Here is a 17,063-nt window from a genome sequence, read left to right as displayed (position 1 = left end):
CAGATATTGACATTCTGTACATGCAAATCTTCATATTGTAACAGTGATAGAATCTGTATTCCGGCTATAAGAATGCTTGTGGATTAGTTTGTAAAACACTTTGAAGTTTTCTACAACTTCTTTAAATTTAAGACCACATTGTTGTGGTTGTTGTGTTCAGGTGTATTTTTGAAGTGGACATGTTACCTGCAATTTGAAATAAGAAATGTAAAATGTGTTAAAAAAAAAAAAAACATTTTTGTGTTTATTTGATTCCTATTCAAGACACTTTAAGAATGACTATATATAATATAGGCGACTACAGAGTATCTTTGTTTACATTTTTGGTTGGTGGTGTGCCTCGAGATTTTTTAAGTTAAAACAGTGTACCTTGGCTCAAAAAAGGTTGAAAAACACTGTCCTAATGTCCAATAAATTTGATGCTAACTTTGAACTTTAAAGCTGTGGTGTTTTCCAACTGTCAATGTGTGATTTAACTTCTTTTTTTTCCCCACAGGAAACTAAAGCAACTACATTTACAGCAGCCAGCTATTCCTCTAATGATGGTATAGTTTCAAATGTCCCTTGCTGGTTTTTCTAAGTTAAAAAACGACAACAAACCCTTATCTTTAAACTGTTTTTTTCTAAGCGGCAGGAAGAGACTCATGGAAAAGTGATCATGGTGAATTTGGACGAGGTAAGGAAGTGCTATAAGCAGTCTCTGATTTTTCAGTTTAAAGTCACAGAAACTGAGTTGATGTTTTCCTTTAGGTCGAGGAGGCAAAGGGAGAGGCAGAGGAGGATTTTGGAACTCCAGCGCAGGTCTCCATTACTTCAGTTTAATGGTTTTCAACAGAAAATTTGGTACAGTGATCCATCCATTTTCAATACTGGTGAAATCCAGTGCAGGGGGAGACAGGGTGTTGCCTGTCTTTACAGTGCAGCATATTGTAAAAAAAAATTATTGTGTGGATACAAGCCTAAGAGTTTAAGGTCATATGGTAACCATTTTGAACTATTTTATCCAGAAAAGAGAATCATTAGTTCAAGACTATGTAGGATTTCTATGGCACAACCAAATGTATTCATCTTTAATTTCCAATTTTAGTGCAAAAATTTGTTTTTCATGACAACCATCTTAAGAAATAAAAAAATTATCAGTAAATATAATTTATATGGGCCCACCTATGTATGACTTAACACCATTTATCACAATTGAATATTTTATTGAATTGTCATTAAAAATTGGCAAATTTAGTGCAAAAATAAAATTTCTTTTTTGAATATGGTGGCCATTTTGATTTTTTTCTCTCGACCAACCAAGACATTGAAAACATCTGCTCCAAGCTAGGTTCTTGTATCTATATGAAAGGTTTTGCTGCGTTTTTAAACTACCTACTGCAGTATCAGGGATCAGTCTGCATAGAAGTGATTGTTGGTCTCGTTAGTGTTCTAAGCCTTCAGGTTTGTTGTTGTAGATGGAGACAGCAGGGATTCTAACGAAGACGGGGAGAGACATGGTTTCAGTGGGAGAGGAGGTCGAGGTGAGATTTGAACCAGACTAGACCTTCATTTGTCCACATAAAAAAACAAAATCTGTTTATGTTTAGCACCAGATCACAGCAGACCAGTTCCATTAATATTCAATCTAACTCCAGTACAGTCAGATAAAGATTCAGCTCCACAAGTATTTTAAGTGCATTATTCTGCAGCTATCTACACGAAAAGCCTTGGCTGACTTTGAGCTGCTATTTTTACTCGTCCTATTACCAGGGCGTGGCCGAGGATTCAACAGGATGAACTCAGACGGTTTCTCTGGTAATTTTTGTAAATCTTTATTTTGGTTTGGTTTCCTGAGATTTGATCAGCCTCTAAGACTTTTTGGTCTCTGATTTGCAGAGGATGGTGATGGAGCTCATGAGAATGGTAGGAATAACTTTAAGGTTTTCCTTCTGCTGCTCTAAGAGTTCCTGATTGGCTGATTGTTGTTCTGATTGGCAGGGTTCAGAGGACGAGGAAGAGGAGGTCGGGGAGGAAGAGGAGGATTGAGACAAGGTACCAGAGGATGCACAGCTTTCTGCAGACAGGTGTTGCTGTTGACTAATTACTGCTTGTGTGTTGAAGATGCTGAGCAGGGAGGAAGAGGAGGCTTCCGTGGAGGTTGGTCACCCAGACCTTCATCTTGAGAGTAGTTTTCTGTCGGCAAGAGTTCACTGTCTGTCGTTGCAGGTTACCGTGGAAAAGATGAAGAGGCCTTCAGTCCAGGTTTGAGGCTTTAGGACGAGAGAATGAACTGATGTGTGTGAGTGTGAATCTGTAATGGCTGTTCTGTGTGCTGCAGGAGAAGACCAAGGTCCAGTCAAGGATGACCCTGATAGTGACAGTAAGTGATCGTCTGGGCTCTTGGATAAACACGGCATGTTCTGCTGCCTAGAACCCAGTGTTGCTGTTCTGACCCACAGAACCGAGAGTCACATATGTTCCTCCAACGCTCCCCGAAGACGAAGACTCCATCTTCTCCCACTATAAGAGTGGAATCAACTTTGACAAGTATGACGACATATTGGTGGACATCAGCGGCACCAACCCCCCCAGGGCCATCATGGTGAGTCCCTCAGCTGTGTGTCTGACGGAGGACTTCAGCCACACTGACTGTCTGTCCCTCAGACCTTTGACGAGGCGGCCCTGTGTGAGTCCCTGAGGAAAAACATCAGTAAGTCTGGCTATGTGAAGCCGACCCCGGTGCAGAAGCATGGCATCCCCATCATCTCTGCAGGCAGAGACCTCATGGCCTGTGCCCAGACCGGCTCTGGGAAGACGGTGAGATCTTCAAGATAGGAATTCTGTTGGAGGATAGAAATGTTTTACTTTTGGATACGATCCAACCAGTGTGTAAAATCTTAAACTAAGTGTTCCTTCCTGTCCTCCAGGCTGCTTTCCTGCTGCCCATCCTGCAGCAGCTCATGACGGACGGCGTGGCGGCCAGTCGCTTCAGTGAGACACAGGAACCCGAAGCCGTCATAGTCGCTCCAACCAGAGAACTCATCAACCAGATCTACCTGGAGGCCAGGAAGTTTGCTCATGGGTAGGTGTGACGGTTAGAAACCAGCCAGCCAGGCGGTCCTCCAGCCATGCTGGAGGACCAGGCAGGAGCTGAAGTCTTCCTCCTGGTGTTTCAGGACGTGTGTCCGTCCCGTTGTGGTCTATGGAGGAGTCAGCACTGGATACCAGATCAGGGAAATCCTGAAAGGCTGTAACGTGGTTTGTGGAACTCCTGGACGTCTGCTGGACATGATTGGGAGAGGGAAGGTGAGGACAGGAACATTTCTACTCCTCTGGGTAAGGCAGAGAGGAACTTCTGTGTGGGTGTGTTCCAGGTGCGACTGAGTAAGGTGCGGTACCTGGTGCTGGATGAGGCCGACCGGATGTTGGACATGGGCTTTGAGCCAGACATGCGGCGCCTGGTTGGCTCCCCTGGGATGCCGTCCAAGGAGAATCGACAGACTCTGATGTTTAGCGCCACCTACCCTGAAGACATCCAGAGGTCTGTTGAACACACAGACTTCCAGCTTCACCTTCATGACCCCGCCTCATTCATGGTTCTGCTCCTTAAACAGGATGGCTGCCGACTTCCTAAAGCCGGATTATCTGTTCCTGGCTGTGGGCATTGTGGGTGGAGCCTGCAGCGATGTGGAACAGAAGTTTGTACAAGTCACCAAGTTCTCCAAGAGGGAGCAGCTGCTTGATATTCTCAAAACCACAGGTATACTGGTGGCTGTTAACTCTGTTTGAGTTATATCTGTGCAGGACTTTAACTGTTTATGCAAATTAGGCAAAACTTGGCCAGGTTGTCCATTTCCATAAATTGGGGAAAAATATTACATGAAATCTTTATTTTCTCTCTCTCCAAATCTTTAAAATGCTTTTTTGCAGCATCTTTAGTTGTGCACCTGGCCCAAAACTTGAATCAAGTGTTTAAACCAACTGTTTATTGACTTTGAATAAAATGTAAAAATTGATCCCCTTTGACCCGGAAATTAAAAACTCATGTGGTGGTTTTACAATAAAGGAACTAAATTTAGCTGCTAAACCTGGCAGTTAAAGGTGATACAAATCCTGAAATATTATTGTTTATAGTGAAGACTGAAGTTTGTTTTGGTATTTGTTAAAAAAAATACTAGTAATCCATGAATATTTTTGTCTGGAGATATTTAAGAAAGGGAATGATTTAAGTTGCTACATAATTTTTGTGACCATGGAACAAAACAAGTGGAGCACATGATGAAAGATTAAACATGATCACTTACTGTTTCAGCTGGTGGAGCAGATAATAACATCTACACCAGTGAGAGGCTGAGGGTTGATGACTTTTGACCTCTGTGTGCAGGAACGGAGCGTACCATGGTGTTTGTGGAGACCAAGAGACAAGCAGACTTTATTGCTGTGTTCCTGTGCCAGGAGAAAGTTCCAACCACCAGCATCCATGGGTAACTCACTCCTCCATCTGCTCCTGTTGTTGTTGTTGCCCACAGTAACGGTGTGTGTCTGGCAGTGACCGAGAGCAGAGGGAACGGGAGTTGGCTCTGACAGATTTCCGCTCTGGGAAATGTCCTGTTCTGGTGGCCACTTCTGTAGCTGCCCGTGGTCTGGACATTCCAGATGTTCAGCATGTGGTGAACTTTGACCTCCCAAAGGACATCGACGAATATGTCCATCGTATTGGGAGAACTGGGCGCTGTGGGAACGTTGGGAGAGCAGTGTCGTTCTTTGACCCAGAGGCTGATGGGGGTTTGGCCCGCTCCCTGGTCACAGTTCTGTCCAAGGTGAGACTCTGAGCTCTGATTGACTCTCAGCTTGTGATAACAGCCTGATAACAGCCTTTGTTTTTCTCTCCTGACAGGCACAGCAGGAAGTGCCGCCTTGGTTAGAGGAGTCTGCCTTCAGCAGCCACGGCGCCGGCTTCAACCCTAGGAAAACATTCGGCTCCACGGATTCCAGAAAGGTAATCTACTTCCACTCTGACTCTGAACCATGTCTGATTTTCTGCTCTTCTAAAATCTTTGCTGTGTTGTGTGTCTGCAGATGGGCTCCTTCCAGGAGAACAGTGGGCCGAGCCAGCCGGCTGCCCAGGCTGCAGCTGATGACGAGGAATGGGAGTGACGCTTCTCCAAACTATTGATTTAGTTGTTTAGTTCAATTTGTTGTTTAAGTGTTAAATGAATCCTGGGGAACCTGAGCTTGTGAATGTTGAATGTAGAACCCCGGGCTTGCATGCATTTTTGTTTTTTACTTGGTGACATTGTGAAGTTTTGATTTCAATTTTCGATAAATTAAAACTGTCAGTCTGCTGATCAAATTTAGTGTTTTTATTTCTTCTGAGCATTGACATGTCTGAATTTAACAATAAATGGTGAGCAGCCTGAATTTTTCCTTATACTACTGAAAGTTAAAACACATGAGGTAAGTTCTAGGTAAAAGCTCAGCTTTCCAGTTGCAGTACAACCTCTGACAGTCAGTTTTCCCATCAATCTATGTTCAAAGCAACAGTTCAGTAATGTAGTCAGTGTGGAGATAAAAACTGATATGATCAGCAGAACTCCAGGTGATGCAGGGACAAATGGGCAGTAAGAGTGGAGCTCATCCTCATTGTCAGCAGCACAGAATGTAAACTCCCTGAAGAATGCATGTTTAAATGAACTCCAGTAAAATTACTTTAAAGGAAAAAACATTGTTTGAAATAAGCATTTTATTGCAAAAATACTAAATTGTAAAAAAAATAAAATAATGACTTGTTAGCCCATTTATTCTTTTTCTGGGTTCCTAATGTGTAGAACTTTCCAGGGTTGCATAACTTTGGAATGTTGACTGTTCCATGCTGAGGGTTCTCTAATCTTCATATTTTGAAGACTCCACAGTGGTCCCCAAAACTGGATGTTCCACTGAGGTATTTCCATATCTTAAGACCTGAATTAATCAATCAAATTTTATTTGTATAGCACATTTCAGCAGGAGGGCATTTCAAGGTGCTTTACATGATTAAAGAAAAAAAAAAACAGCATGTGACATTGAATAAACGGTAAGAAATTAGTTTTTCTTTTATTTGCAATTGAAGTCTTGAAACTACTACAAAGTATTAGGGCCATTGTAGACAGAAATGAATTTGGCAAATTTCCACCAAAAAGCTATAATTTTGAGAATATATTTTTTAGAGGGGGGAGGGGAGAGACCGGGAACATTTCTGAATTTCTAAAGTAAAAAAATGTTCGACTTTTCAAGTTGAGAAATTTCCAAGGTTTTGTTGGCTCTAGTTACCTCATTTGAAAGTAGTTCGACAGGAAAGAGGGCAATGAGAGAGCGGGAAGACATGCGGCAAATGTCACCAGACCGGGAATCGAACCTGCGACCACCGCTACGAAAATCAAAGCCTCAATTCGGGGGTTGTGCTTTGCCCTTGCGCCACCACAGTACCCCAGAAATTTCCAAGGTTTTTGCTTGAAAACATTGAGATTAATCTCGAAATTTGCTCTGTTTTTGGTGGAAATTTTCTCTGTTTTTCTGTCTGTAATGGTCCTTATAAGCCGTCCTATTAAACAGTTGCTTGGTCTCCAGATTATTTCAGCGTCATCGTATTTGCATTGTATCTCCTAAACAGACCCACCCTGTCGACCTGAGATAAATAATACAAAAATCCCTTCACGCTCTTTATTATAACAAGCACTGCATGTTTACGGGAGGCCGCTGGGTGTAGGCGGAGTCATTTACAGTGATGCGTTCGCTGCACCTAAGAAGCATTTGTTTTAAGTGCGGCATTCTATGTATTATATACAGACGTTTTTCGACTTGAACGTCGTATTGGTTTTTAAATTTAGAGTTGAAGAACCTCCGGCGTTCCGAGTCTGATTTTCATCTTCAATTCATTTTTCTGACTTGGAATACTAGATTTCCGAATAGAAATTCAACGCAGCATAACGCCATTGGTCAGTTAGATATCGCGCTTCCAGCGGGAAGTGATTTGTTTGAAAGTTGTCTTTTCCCTCTGGTTAGCTTAGAGACATGTCCACGTCTGGGTCCAGCTGCTACCTTTAGACTGACTGTGGGGAAACCATGAGTGGAAAAACGCGAGACAAAGTATGACTTCCGAATTGCTGAAGGGGTTTAATTACTATATTAGCTATTAGTCTGAAGCATGGGTTAAAGACGGGCTGACATCTGACCTGGCTGTGTTTTTCTCATTATAACCGCCAGGTGGTGACATCGGGAAGACTAACAGGAAAAGTTAAAGTGAGCCGGTGAGTTTGAACGTTCAGGATAGATTTTAAATGAATATTTTTTATGCCGTTTTTGTTTTGTGTGATCAGAGCGCCTCCTGATAGAGGACCTCCACCCCAACCTCAGCCCAACTACTCTCTCTACTCCACAGACTCAGAGGACCAGGTAAGAATCATCCAGGAATTTTAGTCCCCAGGCCCATAACAGCGAGACCAGTAAATACTCAGCACTGCCCAGATTTCATTCTGTTAGACTCTATAAAACCCATTCTCTGCGCACCATGAAGCCCTGACCAGGATGAAAATCATTATTTGGAATATTCTCTTGATTGGTTATTAAGTGTTCGTTCTGCCCTCAGGTCACCACACTGCATAGGGGCCTGGACAAATGTGCTGCCTTGCTCAGTGGCATTCTTATGGCAGACGAAGCAGGTCAGATTGCTTTCCTTCATACCTGGACTCAAAACTGTGACATTTATCTTAGGCTTGTGTCTGTTTGAGTTGAAGAACTGCGTGGCCTCAGATTTGTGGCGTTTCCTGACATGTACCAACATGGACTGCAAGGCCGCTCAGACAGGAAGAAGCCATCATTTTTTTTGGCTCACTTTTCTTTGCAGAATTGTGTTAATTTAGACTCAGAGAGCTGCTTTTTCACCATTCTCCTGCATCTGAAGCCATGTTTATGGAGAATGATGATGCTTTCTTTAAAGGTTAACAGAAGAAGACAAAGATTTTAACATCAGCCCCTTTTTTATAGCAGTCAGTTTTCTAACGTGTTTCAGTGAAATCCTTTCACAGCTTTCAATTGAAGGATCCTCCTGCAGAATAATCTAAAAAAAAATCTAAAATTGATGTATTGTGTGTTCAAGCATCAGCAGGTCTTCAGAGAACCCCAAAGAAAGTAATGAGCAAACCAAGATCCTCCAGTTTCCAAAGAAAAAAGCCTGGAAAGAAATTCCCAGCGAAGGCAGGTACTTGGTGTGTTTGGAATCCAGTTTCTGATTTTAACCAAGTTTGGATGTAACAGTGCCCTCCAACATAACACATGCTTGGTTGTTTTATGTTGAGATTTTAGGTGATAAACCAACAGAGTAGAAACAGAAATTCCAAGATTTTGTTGCGTAGGAAAAATCTGAAAAGTGTGGCATGCATCTGTATTTAGACCCACTGAATCAGAACCCCGGAGAAGCAGCTTTTAATAAACACTCTGATTTAAGGAAGTAATTACATCTTTATGGCAGAACCAGGTTTCTGAATCGTCCATTTTTTCCCTCGATCAAATAAAGTTAATGTAAATATTAATGTTTTATGTTTTTTGGCAAAATACATAAAACAAAAGGTATTTTTTATAAAGTTGAGATAAATGTCTGATTTACACTGTGATTCGTTTTCATATAAATTCCTAAAATAAAATTAATAAAAAAATTATTATTATTTATTAAGCTACACCTTCATACCTCTGTTTCCTAATACCGCCATGTTTGTTCTGCCTCTCCATCCTCAGATGCTCAGAGTTCAGAACGGCGCCAACCAGCAGCTGCCCATAGCTTCACCCCTCCGGCTCCACACTCCGGAGTGAAGCTTCATCCTCCTCAGAAACCAACCCTGCCTTTTCAGTCTCTGTCTGTGGGTTGTCAAACGTCTGCGCACCAGTCTGTCTCCTTACCTCCTTTACAGCGGTCAGGCGCAGTGCTGAGGGATCAGAACCATTCCCGCTCTGCATCTGCAGTGTGTGATGGGAAGGACAAGTGTGTTCCTGTGGGAGACGCTGATGGTGCAGCCGGCTGCATCCTGAGGGAGAGCTGCTGCAGGGAGGAGATGCTCCGCTCTCTGCTGGAAGAAGTCCGGGTTCTGATCGCTGGACAAGGTGCTGGACAAGGTGCTCAAATGAAACCTCTTATTTCTGTCTGTCTGTCTGTCTGACTGTCTGTATGTCTGTCTGTCTGTCTGTCTGTCTGTCCCGTCCGTCCGTCCGTCCGTCCGTCTGTCTGTCTGCAAGAGAGGGGAGTGGCTGTTTGCTGTAAAAAAAAATCAACGGTTTCACTGCAGCTGTGAGTGCACCCACTAATCAGCTGTGACTTGATTAGTTTTTCAAGAACAATCTAAAACATGACTTAATCAGTTAATAAATAGCTTTTTTCCCTTTTCATATTGCTTCTGAACTGTTCGTGCTTTACTAGAGCAGGGGTTCAATATGTAGATCGTGGAAGGTTTTGAGTCGATCTCGGCATTAGGTGACAAACTGAACATTGCCATGACGCTGAGACCAGCACGTCGTCTTCTGACTCCTTATCAAAACGTTCGTAACTTTATTAAAGAACAACAACAAATCAAAAAAAGTGTTCAAATTAATGACCCAACAATAATAATAATCTCTGTAATTATTGTTTCTACAAGGTGTTGCGCAATTCTGTGCGTTTCGGTTCCATTCCCAAAATAACTAGCAGAGCAGAAGTTTAAAATTAACTAATCAACTACCGCTGTGTTCAGGGGAGCGCTTAATAATCGCAAAATAAATATCAAGCCTGAAAACCTAATATTGTAACGAACTGAATGTTATGATTTTAAAGTAATCTCTGCTCAGCTCAAGGAGCGCAGGAGGTTGTCGCAGCAACTGGTGTGCTTAAATGACAGAGAGAGAGAGTAAAAAGGTACGAGTGGTTTTGAGTTGATCACCTGTTTGGGTTATTTTACCTTTGTGTACCTTTGCTATGGCGCTTTACAGCCGTTGTAGTTTCTGAACGTTCAATAAACGACAAACTTGGACTAATTATCTTGTTCTTTGTGAGTATACGTCATTCACAACAAACATCAAACATGGTAAATATGTTTCATTAAGTATTTAGCAAACAAATGACTTCTATCGCGATAATTATGTCAAATTACATCAATTGTCTAATTTAAAAAAATAGTTTGATGCTCTCTAGCATCTTGCTTTGAGCTCAGAGTCTGAGAGGCTTTTCCTCTATCAAACTATTTTTTTGCTTCTTATTTAGTGGAAATATTGATGTTGATGATACTTTCTCCAAAATAATAACCTTTTTCAACCTTTATAGCTCCACTGTTGAAATGAGGCTCTAACATTCACAAATGACATTGAAATAAAATCCTGTCCAACCTAAAGGAAGTTGTCACCACAGCTTCCTGTTCTCTCCACAGAACCAAGCCTCCAACAGGAAGTCATCTCTGCCCAGTCCAGTCTTCAGCAACTCCAGGACGACCTCACGGAGCTACGGAAAGCTCTTCAGGACACACAGAGCCGGCTGAGGGACACCGAGGCAGAGAAGGCCCTCATAAAGACAGGTTCAGACAGACTGAGATTCTATCCATAGCAACTCACTGCAGTGGCAGGAAGAATGTGAAGAGTGTTGAAAGGCAGTGAGACATGAGATAAGAGTGAGAGCTGGGAAAAAAACTTCTCTACTGTTAAATATTAAATGTGGAACAATTTTTTATTGCACTGCAAAATAAGTATTTAGTTTAAATCTGGTGGTTTAAAATGTTTTTACTACATCCTGAAGTGGTACGGAGGGAATAAGTTGGCTTCTTTTGGTCAAGCAACATGTGTGTGTCTGCAGAGTTGGAGGTGGCTAGAAACCTGCTGCTGGAGAGCGAACGAGAGAAGATTGAGCTAGCATCAGTCGCTCAGCTAAGACTGAAGGAAATCAAACTTCTTAGAAGGTAAGTCTGGGTGGAGTTCTTAAAAAGTCCACCAGGGGGAGTTTTGCTTTACCAAATATACTGTATTTCAATCAGTAATGATATTTCCTTTAAAATCTAATGTTTCTCTAAGTTACACATTTAAAAATGCCGTTGTAAGCATTTTTAAAGCGATTGATTAAAGGCTGCTGGATAACAGATCAGAGCAGGGCTAGGAAAAAATGGATTTCTACAATATATGTAAGAGTTCAATCTCATAAATACAAATAATTTTAAATAAATCAGAAATCAATCTAAAAGTCAAATTCCATACTTGTTGAAATAAAATTTACATACTGATGAAACTGTCTATGTTCTCAGATCTTGACACTTCAGTTAAAATTAAATGATTATATTGAAGTTGCATATAATAGAACTGACTTGCTGTGTCCTCAAGAGCAGAGATAAGAAAGATGTTGTTTGGAATTGGAGAGCTGCTGCTGCTAACATCTGATCTTCCTGCTTCCTGTCTGTTTCAGGCTCCTTCAGAGTCACTATTCATCAAAACCTATGGATGTCCAGAACTCATTGTGCCTCACCAAGCAGTATTTTGGCCAACAAAATCAAGTAGTGGCATCCACTGATCGCATCAAGGAATACCTGATCTCCCTTAACCAGGGGGAGCCCCCACACACCGAGAGTCTGCATGTTGCTGCAGAACGAGAAGAAAACTCAAAAGGCGACGGAACAAATCAAAGAGAGCAATGTATTGAGACATTACCTCGTCACCAGGATCATCATCATCACCCCAACCTATCTGTCTCTGAGGATGTCCCGCCGTGTGAGGTGGAGTCTGTGTGGTCCAACTGGAGCATGAAATCGGAGTCGACCTTTAACACCAGAGATGAGGCGGCGTTCAGAGATGGCCTGGCAGCTCTGGACGCCAGCATAGCCAATCTGCAGAAAACCATTCAGCTGGATCTGAAGAAGTGACCAGATGGCCTCCATGTCTCTACTGCTCAGTGTTTGACCTTTTTAATATATGTAAGGATTCAAATAAAGTATCTTTCCTCTTTTTTATTCTTAAAATCAATCTCTGATCTCAGCTTTACATCAAGGAAAGAGCAGATTTATTAATCACAACAAAAACTCAGAATGTTGCCAAGTGTAAAACTGGTTTTATTAGGAAAGATCAGGACAAAATAGAAAACTAGCTCTGAAGAGCAATGTTGCTGGTGTAAGGCAGTTGTGACAACACACCTGACATGGCTTGTCCTTTTAGCACAAGGTTCCCCTTCCGTAAAACATAAACAAGTTTGGATTAAGTCCTTGGAGACGGAATCACAACACGGTACAAAATGTTCCCTTTGGTACATCGAGGCCTTCAGTTTAGTGTTCAGTGCAGCAGATCCTCATGGTGATGGACAGAGGGGGCTCATCTTGCCACCCCTCATAGTGCAAAGTAGCAACTGTGTAAACGTGAATACACCACGAGGTGGCAGGTAGGAACCGTCAGTTTTACAGGAGCTGCCGCAACCAACCTGGCAACTTGCAAGTTGCTCATGTCGACGTTCCATGCTTTCCAAGAGCTCCCAGCTCTTCAGATTATTTTCCAAGCACCTTAAATGTATATATAAAATAACTAAATACAGAACCAAAGAAAGGTGGAGACAAAGCTCCAATAAAGGGACAAATCACAAAGGAAAGAAGGGTAGGAACAAAAAAAAGTAACGAGAGAAGATGTAAGGAAGTAAGGGCGAAAGAACTGAAGGACATCAGGAGGCAACTGAAGGAATGAAGGCACAAATTATGGACACAAGTACAGAGAAAAAATTAATGTAAAAAGTAAAGTAGGATACAGGGAAGAAAAGACAATGTTTACAGTATGATGGAGAATAATGTCTGGAAAAAGAAATATTTTTACATGCTCATTTTCCTTCTCCATACTTGGAGATCTGAAAAATACTGAACTCCCAATTCCATAGTTTTCCAGGCCTAAGAAGAGCATCTACCTGAATGAAGTAGATGCTCTTCAAATCAAGCAAAATTGGCATCAAATCTTTGTGCTGCTTTTATTTTGAAGATATTGATGAAAGTTTAAATGGTCAAAAGTTCAACCGGCCCCCCTCCACATTACCCAAATAAACATTTGTGGAGGAAAAGTTTAGCAGCACAAAATAGCACAGTTTGACTTCAAATTAGTTTGATATCATAGATATGGGAGGGACTGGTTGACCTTGTCTGACCTCTGGAAACGTAAAAATGATCGCAGCAAAATGAAAAATTTAGCTGCACAAATGTTTGACACCAATTTAGTTTGTTTTGAAGAAAGTTCAACTTGACTCAAAATGTCTCAGATCGTGTCTAGATCACGTTGTGTCCGTTCTGTACAGTGCAGTTAGCAAAGTGGCTTTAAACATGAAAATCAAGTTTGTTCTGGTACCATTCTCCTGACTGGACCATGTCCAGACTGACTAGTATGGGCCATTCTTTGGAGTGTTTCACATCTCTACACAGACTTATTTGTCAAATTGTCCGTTAAAATTGAATCTTAGGACCATTCTTAAGTCTGAAACACTGGGGAAAACAAACAAGAACAATTAAGATGTCAGGACAGTGAAGAAGTTTCATTTCCTGACTCATGAGTTTGACCTCCTGAACTTTATTCAGCACCAAAGTTCCTGAAGTCTTGCTGATGTGACTCTGAGCCTCTCTCTCTCTCTCTCTCTCTCAGCAGCTTCATTTATGAGCCGTGGTAGAGGTGGACGGCGCTGGTCAGAGGCTGCCTGCAGCCGCTGTCACTCAGGTCTTCGGCCGTGTCTCCAAAGCCGTGGTAGTGTCCGTAGAGCAGCGAGTCCCCGCAATGTTCTGGCCGGTTGGAGCCAGAGCTGCCAGGACTGCCGGTCAGGTGCAGCGAGCCACACATTTCAGCTGGACTGGGCAGAGAGTGGCGGCGTTCGTCTAGTTGGGTGTTCTCAGAGGGAGGGGTGAGCTGATGTACGCCAAGAAATGCATTGGCGTTTGCATCTGTGTGTGGAGAAAATACAGCAAAAGCAAATCTGTAAGAGTTTAGGTGTAATGTTTGAAAAGAAATCTCCCATCTTTGGCTGCTGGATCTAAACTGGTTCTATTCTCACCTGAGCTCAGCTCCATGCTCATGGTCTCCACCTCATCACCAATGCTGCTCTGCACCAACACTGCAACAGTTCCAACACACACTTCTGTACTGCATGGTTCTTATATTCATGGTTGATTTTTTTCAATTAGCTCCAATAATTGGTCACATTTCTTACCCTCTGCTCTCCGGGCCTTCTTCATGTGATGGTTCTCCTTTTGAGTCAGCTGCCTCTTCCTGCAGTGCTGTCCCTGCCCACAGGGGGCGCAGTCTCGGAGCACACGAAGCTGGACCAGATGTGTCTGGGCATTGGAGATGATGCAGAAGCAGTCATGAAATCCGTGAGCTTGGGCAAGGTCAGCTGCCGTCTGTCCACTGGCATTCCTTAAGCTGAACAGGAAGAAAAACTCAGGAATTAACGGTAGAATTCCAACATTTTCCAGCCTCAGTTTCCAAGACTTCTTAGTCCTTTACCTTTCTTTTAAAATGAGAATCATCTCGAGTCTCCAGAGCATAAGCATTTCCATGAAACCCCTTCTGTTACTCCTACTGCACACCTCACCACTGTCTTCCTGCCCTTGTTGCTTACATATAAACATTTACAAATATGCCATGAGCCCTGGTCTTCAGTTTACATTATGTTGGTCTTCAGATCTGGAACCACCCCCTTGTTAACCTAATACCTTCCAGAAACTGTTGACCCTGATTACTCACTGTGGTTCTGCTCCGGCTATCAACAGGACCTGAATACACTCCAAGCTTCCGGAGCGAGCCGCCTTGTGAATGGGAGCCTCACCGACGCAGTCCTGAGAACAGAGGATGTGGATCAAACACCTCCTGGTGACAGGACAGCTGAACGGGTTCCACAGACGCACCTGTCTGTTAATGTCGGCGCCGGCCTGAATGAGCCACACTACACAGTGAGGGTGCCCTCCGAACGCGGCGGTGTGAGCCGGCGTCTGGTTGAAGCGGCTCGTCACCGTGTTCACCTCACACCCCATCTGCACCAGGTGCACCACGCACTCCAGCTGATCGAACACAACATCAGACAGTGACATGTAGGAATCCTAAAAAGCTGCATTCTGGTCCCTCCTGGGACGCTTGGAAGTTCAGCTGTTGTTGTGTTCAACCTCTTTATCTTGTCAAAGCAACATTTACACTGTAAATACTCAACAACCCAGAGGTTAGGGTTTAGGGTTTGACATTTCTCAGGTCAATATTCCAGACTTTTCCCAGACACCACCTTCCATGTAAAATAAACTAAAATACGAATGCTCACTAGCGATTTATGCGCTAATACAGTGGGAAGAGACCTGAAACAAGAAGAAAGGATGGTAGGCAAAACACAAGGATGTAAAGGAAGTTAGGAAGAAATAAAGGACACAAAGAAGGAAAAAAATAGGGAAGTTGGAGAGAAAAGGATACAAGGAGGTTTTATCCAGATGCACACACAGCGTTTACTCTGACAATGACTGCTGCAAAGACCTTCATCATTACATTGAGCTAAAATAAGCTTTTATTCCAGAGTCCCTGAGAGGGTCACAACTATGAAGCTGTTATGAAACTTTAGGTAAAGCATTTCTCTTTATGGTGAACGGTTGTCCTAATGTTTAAACAAAGCATTAAAACCCAAGAACATTCTTGGCTCTGATCCTGCACAGGATAAATTCAGTTCAGTGTATCCTGTTTACAAAACATGCCTGTTTTGAAAATTTCTTTTCAACTTAAACTTCATGTTTTAGATTTGTTTCTTTACTTTATTAATCATTTAAAAATGTTAGTGTAAACAGGTTAGTTATGAATTCTATTGAATCACTACATCATATACTGTGTTATGAGTAAATATAGAATTGTACCTTAATAAATTGATTAGAAAATAATATACATTTTGTGTTTGCGCTAATTTTGGTGCATATGATTAAGTAGGGAGAGAGGAAGGCCACAATAAAGGAAAGACAGAAAGAAGAATTGTACATTTAGAAAATTGAATAGAGCTTCGGAGCGTGACGTCACTGCTCTAGTCGGAGGGGCATCAGCGCCGTCTTTGTTGCCACCGACAAAAACGACTGTCTCACAGATATTTTAGCTATGGCACGAACTTGCTGTGGGCTGCACAGTGGCGCAGTTGGTAGAGCTGTTGCCTTGCAGCAAGAAGGTTCGATTCCCGGCCCTGGTCTTTCTGCATGGAGTTTGCATGTTCTCCCTGCGCATGCGTGCGTTTTCTCCGGGTACTCCGGTTTCCTCCCACAGTCCAAAAATATGACTGTCAGGTTAATTGGCCTCTCCAAATTGCCCCTAGATGTGAGTGTGTGTATGCATGGTTGTTTGTCTCTGTGTTGCCCTGCGACACAGAGACAAATCGTTCCAGCTATTGTTCCTCTCGCCCGGAACGATAGCTGGAGATAGGCACCAGCAACCCTCCCGACCCCAATGAGGGACAAGGGTGTAAAGAAAATGGATGGATGGATGGACGAACTTGCTGCGTTATTGGGAGTAATGTCCGATCACACGACCAAAAAGGTAAAAAGATGTAAAACGGACTTTAGTTTCACTATTTTCCTACTTGGAAACGACGCGAGGAGGCTAAGCTATCGGAGCTAACGAAAAGAAGATGAATATCCTGATGTCAGCGGTTGAAATGCCCTAATATTACCTTCTCCAACATCCCCAGATACCTACAAGTTTGCTCCAGACATTTCCATTCTGGTGAGTGTCTAAATTCGCTTTGTTAGTGTTGTGTCATAATTTATTTTGCTATGATTTTGTCCGGGAGTACTCATGATCAGTTTCTGTTGAGTTCATTTAAGTTGGTCAACCTTGTTTAGGTCGGGCTTATATTGTTTAGACAGCATAGTCCGAGTTTTGTCAGTGGACATCGAGGTTATTACATTTTTGTGAAGTAAACTATTTTACTAGTGTTATCAAATTTACAGTATTCATACTGATGTGTGTTCTGATATGTCCTCTTAAAGGCAAACCGACGTATGAAATGGATAAGATCAATCCTGACTGGGTTCCAGTCCTGAATATGGGTCACTGCCAGGTAAACGCCACAACATCGG

General features: G+C 42.5%; 3 protein-coding genes across 7 annotated transcripts in view; 2 read left to right on the top strand and 1 right to left on the bottom strand.

Moving 5' to 3' along the window:
• ddx4 (DEAD (Asp-Glu-Ala-Asp) box polypeptide 4) overlaps nucleotides 1-5,335 on the top strand; it is a 7,153-nt gene extending 1,818 nt beyond the window's left edge. The window contains exons 3-22 of the mRNA XM_016666043.1: nucleotides 497-545; nucleotides 629-676; nucleotides 751-801; nucleotides 1,458-1,523; nucleotides 1,753-1,797; nucleotides 1,879-1,905; nucleotides 1,981-2,034; nucleotides 2,104-2,139; nucleotides 2,209-2,244; nucleotides 2,321-2,362; nucleotides 2,442-2,584; nucleotides 2,647-2,799; nucleotides 2,910-3,064; nucleotides 3,159-3,288; nucleotides 3,357-3,523; nucleotides 3,597-3,742; nucleotides 4,367-4,466; nucleotides 4,532-4,802; nucleotides 4,880-4,981; nucleotides 5,062-5,335. Of these exons, the coding sequence (XP_016521529.1) occupies nucleotides 497-545; nucleotides 629-676; nucleotides 751-801; nucleotides 1,458-1,523; nucleotides 1,753-1,797; nucleotides 1,879-1,905; nucleotides 1,981-2,034; nucleotides 2,104-2,139; nucleotides 2,209-2,244; nucleotides 2,321-2,362; nucleotides 2,442-2,584; nucleotides 2,647-2,799; nucleotides 2,910-3,064; nucleotides 3,159-3,288; nucleotides 3,357-3,523; nucleotides 3,597-3,742; nucleotides 4,367-4,466; nucleotides 4,532-4,802; nucleotides 4,880-4,981; nucleotides 5,062-5,139 (1,899 nt within the window). The 3' untranslated portion in view covers nucleotides 5,140-5,335. The remainder of the gene's footprint in view (nucleotides 1-496; nucleotides 546-628; nucleotides 677-750; nucleotides 802-1,457; nucleotides 1,524-1,752; nucleotides 1,798-1,878; nucleotides 1,906-1,980; nucleotides 2,035-2,103; nucleotides 2,140-2,208; nucleotides 2,245-2,320; nucleotides 2,363-2,441; nucleotides 2,585-2,646; nucleotides 2,800-2,909; nucleotides 3,065-3,158; nucleotides 3,289-3,356; nucleotides 3,524-3,596; nucleotides 3,743-4,366; nucleotides 4,467-4,531; nucleotides 4,803-4,879; nucleotides 4,982-5,061) is intronic.
• A 1,636-nt stretch (nucleotides 5,336-6,971) lies between these two features.
• On the top strand, nucleotides 6,972-12,525 carry ccdc14 (coiled-coil domain containing 14). 5 transcript variants are annotated; one of them, XM_007542025.2, is made up of 9 exons: nucleotides 6,972-7,107; nucleotides 7,225-7,268; nucleotides 7,338-7,413; nucleotides 7,607-7,679; nucleotides 8,117-8,218; nucleotides 8,752-9,114; nucleotides 10,407-10,550; nucleotides 10,826-10,928; nucleotides 11,426-12,525. In XM_007542025.2, exons 1-9 carry the CDS (start codon nucleotides 7,084-7,086, stop codon nucleotides 11,877-11,879), a joined length of 1,383 nt encoding a protein of 460 aa, XP_007542087.1. In that variant the 5' UTR covers nucleotides 6,972-7,083; the 3' UTR covers nucleotides 11,880-12,525. The 5 variants fall into 5 exon arrangements, with proteins under 5 accessions (XP_007542087.1, XP_007542086.1, XP_016521528.1 ...); XM_007542024.2 differs by having other exon boundaries at nucleotides 8,752-9,126; XM_016666040.1 differs by having other exon boundaries at nucleotides 7,073-7,107; nucleotides 7,400-7,413; nucleotides 8,117-8,214; nucleotides 8,752-9,126.
• On the bottom strand, nucleotides 12,052-16,167 carry LOC103130588 (ankyrin repeat domain-containing protein 10-like). The gene is made up of 5 exons (XM_007542023.2): nucleotides 14,877-16,167; nucleotides 14,716-14,807; nucleotides 14,180-14,391; nucleotides 14,024-14,083; nucleotides 12,052-13,913 (listed from the first exon to the last, which is right to left on the bottom strand). Exons 1-5 carry the CDS (start codon nucleotides 15,057-15,059, stop codon nucleotides 13,630-13,632), a joined length of 831 nt encoding a protein of 276 aa, XP_007542085.1. The 5' UTR covers nucleotides 15,060-16,167; the 3' UTR covers nucleotides 12,052-13,629.
• Nucleotides 16,168-17,063: the final 896 nt, after the last annotated feature.

This window comes from Poecilia formosa, unplaced genomic scaffold, assembly GCF_000485575.1.
Source record: "Poecilia formosa unplaced genomic scaffold, Poecilia_formosa-5.1.2 Scaffold651, whole genome shotgun sequence".
In the NCBI taxonomy this organism is placed as follows: domain Eukaryota; kingdom Metazoa; phylum Chordata; class Actinopteri; order Cyprinodontiformes; family Poeciliidae; genus Poecilia; species Poecilia formosa.
Note: the sequence above shows the minus strand (reverse complement) of the source record. Positions and strands in the feature narration are given on the sequence as shown.

Coding starts and splice junctions, on each gene's coding strand:
- ccdc14 (XM_007542024.2), top strand. CDS start 7,084: ATGAGTGGAAAAACGCGAGACAAA. Junction 7,108..7,224: donor GTGGAAAAACGCGAGACAAA/GTATGACTTCCG, acceptor TATAACCGCCAG/GTGGTGACATCGGGAAGACT. Junction 8,219..8,751: donor GAAATTCCCAGCGAAGGCAG/GTACTTGGTGTG, acceptor CTCCATCCTCAG/ATGCTCAGAGTTCAGAACGG.
- LOC103130588 (XM_007542023.2), bottom strand. CDS start 15,059: ATGTCACTGTCTGATGTTGTGTTCGATCAGCTGGAGTGCGTGGTGCAC. Junction 14,808..14,876: donor GCGCCGACATTAACAGACAG/GTGCGTCTGTGG, acceptor CTCTGTTCTCAG/GACTGCGTCGGTGAGGCTCC. Junction 14,084..14,179: donor GAAGGCCCGGAGAGCAGAGG/GTAAGAAATGTG, acceptor GAACTGTTGCAG/TGTTGGTGCAGAGCAGCATT.